Source organism: Cucurbita moschata, unplaced genomic scaffold (assembly GCF_002738365.1).
Source record: "Cucurbita moschata cultivar Rifu unplaced genomic scaffold, Cmos_1.0 Cmo_Scf00010, whole genome shotgun sequence".
NCBI lineage: Eukaryota > Viridiplantae > Streptophyta > Magnoliopsida > Cucurbitales > Cucurbitaceae > Cucurbita > Cucurbita moschata.
In genome coordinates this window covers 2193383-2198845 of record NW_019268526.1, presented here as the reverse complement: position 1 = coordinate 2198845, position 5463 = coordinate 2193383, and the positions used below count along the sequence as shown (strand labels likewise).

Sequence of the window (5463 nt, the reverse complement as noted above, 5' to 3'; positions counted from 1 at the left end):
ATCTAAAAAAAAAAAAAAAAAAAAAAAAAACACGAATTATAGAATATTTCGACTTTACAGGTCAGAAAGCAAGCAATATGAACAACATGAAGCTATAAGATACTGCAATATGCCAATCATAGGAAATGGAACTATTAAAAACAATGAGCAGGATTTGTTTAAGAAACTTCATTGAGATACGAGCAATTATATCAACATGAACAATGGCTGATTAAAGACACATAATATATCACCTCAGGCAGATGAGGATAAAGTCCACTAATGCAACCTTCAGCAATGGCACCAAGAGCCAATACAGCAGCTTCCCTTTCTTTCCAGGCTTCATCACTATTAGTTGACAAATGGACCTAATACGCGTCTCGGAAAGGTTCATATATCAGAATAAAACATCTAGCAAGGAAGAAATTAAAACTAGGAGGAATTCTTGGGCGCAATATACCAAAACCCAAATAAGTCTATAGAACTTACAATTCCCTTAGTAATGAAGAACGAGAACAAGGCCGATATTAATGAAGAACGTCATTTAATGAATGTACAAATCATGCCATTGCTTCAGTAAATAAACAGAAATCTAAAACAGTTGTGGGGAAGAAAATAAATAAAACAGCACATAACTGGAAGAACAGATAATACAAGATAAATTTCACAGTGGATGTCCTGACCGACTGATGAAACAAAAGGAAATAGAAACGAAAATAGTGAAAGGTAAGCGAAGGAAAGAAGATGAAAGGAAATATTCCACGACAGAGGTTCGGCTTCTTTGGCTCGATTATTTGCCTACCTGAACAATAGGCATCAATATAGGAAGAATTTCATCCCCAAACACATTTGAGAGAATATCAAGAGCTGCAGCACTGCATTTGCGCAAGTTCCATATATTTACGATGTCATCATCCTGAATTATGCAAAGATGTTTATATTAGAGGAAAATAAAACATACTATGAAGACTTTATTTGTTGATTGAAACCAATAAGCCAACAATAAGAAAAATATTAACACAACGTACATCATCTTCTGCATTATCTGATCCATGTAATCTTGACGAATGGAAACGGGGTTTTAGATCCTGCAGTGAAAAAAAACCAGCAAAATAATAATAAAGATGACGCCGGTAAGTAAATAGCACGTAATTCATCAAGACATCAAGGTGGTGAAACACTGTTATTTCCCGCTTATGCTCTTCGAAATCAACAATGAAGAAAAAAGATCATACCTGCTCTCGGTCTGGAAGAGATCCATCTTCCTGTAAAAACGAGTATAAGGAAGACACATCATGAACCATACTAATTGGCAATCATAAAAAAAATTAAGTATGACAGTTCACCTCGGCCTCAAGAAGCGATTCATCGTCATCAGCATACACCATATTTGACAATAATGCCTACAGAAGTTGAAATGTGCACATGAAAAGCATTACAAATGTCTCAACAACAAGGTATCAAAAGAAAGAAAATATTTGTGTGAGCATGTGCCGTACTGGAATTAAACGTGGCAAGAACTCCCTTAAGTTCTCTGGAGGTAATTGAGCATCACAATATGCAGACCTGCCAAGCATAACTTAAAATGAAGCAGATTTAACAAAGAAAATAACCAACACAAGTATTCATTAGGTCACGGGGGGGATTTTAAAAAAGAGTCGTCATCCATTAGCGGTCTCAAAGGCCAAGGACAATACGGTTCATGATTTACAATGACAATAAGCAAAAGAAGCTTTATTTTGGGATAAATTATCTTCTCCATTTTCCATTTCGTAATTACATCTTATCTACCGTCATTTCACATGAGAGGTTTCTCCTTGCAAGTCAGGTCTTTTATTTTCGTTTGTTTTCGCTTTTGTCTTTTTGGTCACGGTCCGAGTTTCAAAGCCTCGAAAATCGGGTCGTGACAGATTGGTATCAGAGTCAATATCTGCTAAGGTAGACTTGGGCTGTATAGTTAAGACAGACACAGAGGTGTATAGTTTAAAAGATGCGATTACCAAAATTCACACGCTTCAAGTGAAACTTCCTCGTCAGCATCCTTATTGACTTGCAACATGTATTCGATCACATTCCGCAGGTGTGGCTGCAAAATCACATGATAAACAGTTTTTTCAAGAAATGCAGCAAAAAAGATATTAATGTAGTCTAAAGAACGACAAAATTAGATGTCTGGAAAAAGAAGAAACTAGACAGAAGCCGACTCATTTTTCATGTACGAGGCACAAAAGACAGGAAATGATTAAAATTTGGTACGTAATCCAAACAAGGAGCAAATATGAAACCAACCTCCAAGAAAGTTGGGCGTACTTCAATTAGCTGTACAAATGCTTGACAAACCTGCATGACATAGATGCAAAGAAAAGAAGAGAATGAAAATTACTCGTTAAATCACGAATCAACCCAAAAGCTTAAGCACTTTCCCTTGTGGCAACACATGAAGATTGATATTTATTAGGTTCAAAACGACACTAACGAGGTTAGAAGAACACATGGTCTTCTGCTCCGACACCATGTTAAACCGTCAATCAACCCAAAAGCTTAAGTTCATTCTTACCGTAAATTCAATTGTATCAAAACTTTAAATTAAACTACTCTAAGCCCACCATATGGGTGTAAAACTTTTTCCAATTATAAACAAAGCCCACCATATGGACATTAGACGAGTACATTCCAATTATAAACAAAGAGACATCAAAAACACAAAAATAACACCAAACTTTTTCGGGAGCTTAAGAACCAACAATGTCGACGTAACAATCTAAAAAAAATATTTTATACAAAAAAGAAAACCGATCCAAATAGACAACAGAAAACTTCTCCAACTGGATAAGAGAGAGTTAAAACTATATTTTTTAAATTTACAAGAGATATATTTTGCATTAAAGATCACATTGAGAAGAATGCATCAATCTCGTATCAAATTTCTCTTGACGAAAAGGCATAATAATACATGGTCTACACGCACTTAGAATAAAACACTAACCAGCTTTCGCACTTCCGAGGTAGGATCATTAGCAAGAACAAATAAACCTTGAAGATATTGGTCCATGGATATATATAGCGCCTGCAATCATATATATTGTAAACAACAACTATCAACATAAAGACCAAAACAAGGTTCAAAATAAGCAAAATGAGTAAGTTTATCACACACTCGAAACTTACCGTGGGCATCAGCATAATGTATTGATTCACAGAACTCAACGAAAGTTTTCTCAATGTAGCATGTGGCGACTGGAAAAACTGCTCAAAGAAAACCCAACCACGAGTCAGGAGACAGAGTTTTAACAGGTAAAAATGAAAAAAATGAACTGAAAGAACTCGACGGCTCTAGGTAGATAATGTTACAATGCCAATTGAGTCAGTGGTAACTATAAGTAGAAAAATAGATACGAAACAAGACGATACAAGCCAACCATACCTGAAATAATCTAGGAAGAAATATGTTGATTGGGCGTTCAGGCAATCCGGGTACATCTGAATCAAGCACTTGAGGTATATCTTCACAAATCTAAGCCAAAAATTGTAAAGCACATATACATAGAAATGTCAAAGCTTGTTAACACACACCTACGTTTCAAAACGCTACAAAATAAATTCAATATAAAGCTATATTGCAGATCTTCATTAAGAGAGGTTGCATAAAACACTTAAAAATTGAAGGCCCAGCATACCTGATTCTAGTATGAACCAAAATATCAAAATTTTAAGTCTGCCGGAACCAAATTATTCAATTAACAAACAACACAACCCTCCCTCAAGGGGCAGTCTAATCTAAGCATTGAACTTCACCAAACTTGTATAGAATATAGAATGAACAATTATATGACCAGAATTTTAGTCCTTGCATTTAAACCTCTTAAAAATCGTCAAGGTAAGATTGTAGGATAGAAAGTAAGACCTTGGACAAAGCATCCATGGCACCTTCCATGTGATTCTGGTCTTTACTGTCTAAGCATCTTACAAGTGCTTCCAACAACTCAGGCCACCCCAATATTCCGCCTAGTTGAACAACGACACTGATAATCGTCCCAACCGTAGACCTGATATGTCTGTCCGCAGCTCCCATGCATGGCAACAGTTCAGTTTTAATATATTGCTGAAACGCAGGAGTCATCGATTTGTATGCAGTTCTAAGGTTGTTTTTCAGATACAAGCCAGCAGCTTGTCGAACCTCAACTGATTTACCCTGTAGAAAGTTCCAATATATCAACTCAATTTCTTAATTTCAAACCTAGAATATTGCAAATACATGACAGGCTAAATCTAAATACAACCATGGTTCAGAAAAGTCCGTGATCAAACATTGATTGAACCCACCACTTACCTTCCACTTTTTCAGTTTTAGTGTGTGAGTGTGTCCGTGTGTAACAGAGCACAGATAGCAAACTAATTAAAAATGCTACTCGCCATTGACTGAAGTCAAGAGCAAAGCTTAGCCGATTAGATTAATAATCCACCAAGAACCCACAAATTAATCCCAACTCTACAATCTCTGTCAAACCCAGAAGTCTCAAGAAGCACACGGTCCAATCCAACCAATCCCATGAATACCCAATAAGCGAATTGCAAGAACATTTAAACAAAAGCGCCAAAAGAGAAGTGGAAGAACCTCAGCGCGCGCAAGAATAAAAGCGAGGTAGTTATTGAAGTCAGGGAACTGGGAGTATTGCTGAAGCTGCTGCCAAATCTGGGACTTATCAGAATTTGAAGAAGGAGAAATCTGCTGCTCGAGTAAGCCGCAGATCTCGTTGAACCCATTCTCCTGAGGATGCCAAGATGCACTCGCCGCCATATCAATCTTGGAACCAAATAACAAACCCAATAAATAAGCGAAACTGGAAACCAAATGAAAAGTGTAGACAGTAAAGTAAAGGGTTCTAAGGGACGTAGCCGAAATTTGGTTGAATAGAAAAAAATTAAGAACTAGGATAAAAGAATTTTTGGAAGCGGCCGGTGAGGGAAGAAAGAGATGGAATTATATAGGTGGGTCGGGTTAAGATATCAGGCGTGAGCGACAGTATCGTCAAAATGATTGGAGTCGACGAAAATTCGACAATTCCGCTGTCTTTTTAACTTTAGCACAATGGAGCTTTTCAACATTTTCTAAGGCAAATTGAAGAACATGAACATCACTTTGTATTGTTCTAGTAATGTTTTTCTCGTGATTTTAAAAAAGTTTCAATTTCTTTTTTCTGGGTCGATTCTAAAATTTAGTTTAAGTGTTATTATTGTGAGTTACTCGACCTCACGAAGGGTTCGATGAGGTTGAATAGTCGGATAGCTTGGGTAGGTTTTTGAATGCATTTGTTAGAGAGAGGTTTTCACACCTTTTATCCTAATCTACCTCTTGAAGGCTCAACGTTCTTGTTGACACACCGACTCTAATACCACTTGTAATGCCACATCCCACTGCTAGTCGATATTGTCCGCTTTGACTTATTACGTATTGTCGTCAACCTCACGCTTTTAAAACATGTA

General features: G+C 36.8%; 1 protein-coding gene across 1 annotated transcript in view; it reads right to left on the bottom strand.

Annotated features, from left to right (window-relative positions):
- Window positions 1–5008, bottom strand: part of LOC111448889 (transportin-1-like) — an 11886-nt gene extending 6878 nt beyond the window's left edge. The window contains exons 1-13 of the mRNA XM_023088669.1: window positions 4595–5008; window positions 3884–4171; window positions 3404–3493; window positions 3148–3225; window positions 2966–3046; window positions 2269–2319; window positions 1980–2065; window positions 1479–1545; window positions 1326–1382; window positions 1215–1244; window positions 1008–1067; window positions 782–895; window positions 234–347 (exon numbers count right to left, since the gene is read on the bottom strand). Of these exons, the coding sequence (XP_022944437.1) occupies window positions 234–347; window positions 782–895; window positions 1008–1067; window positions 1215–1244; window positions 1326–1382; window positions 1479–1545; window positions 1980–2065; window positions 2269–2319; window positions 2966–3046; window positions 3148–3225; window positions 3404–3493; window positions 3884–4171; window positions 4595–4777 (1299 nt within the window). The 5' untranslated portion in view covers window positions 4778–5008. The remainder of the gene's footprint in view (window positions 1–233; window positions 348–781; window positions 896–1007; window positions 1068–1214; window positions 1245–1325; window positions 1383–1478; window positions 1546–1979; window positions 2066–2268; window positions 2320–2965; window positions 3047–3147; window positions 3226–3403; window positions 3494–3883; window positions 4172–4594) is intronic.
- Between the last annotated feature and the right edge of the window lie 455 nt (window positions 5009–5463).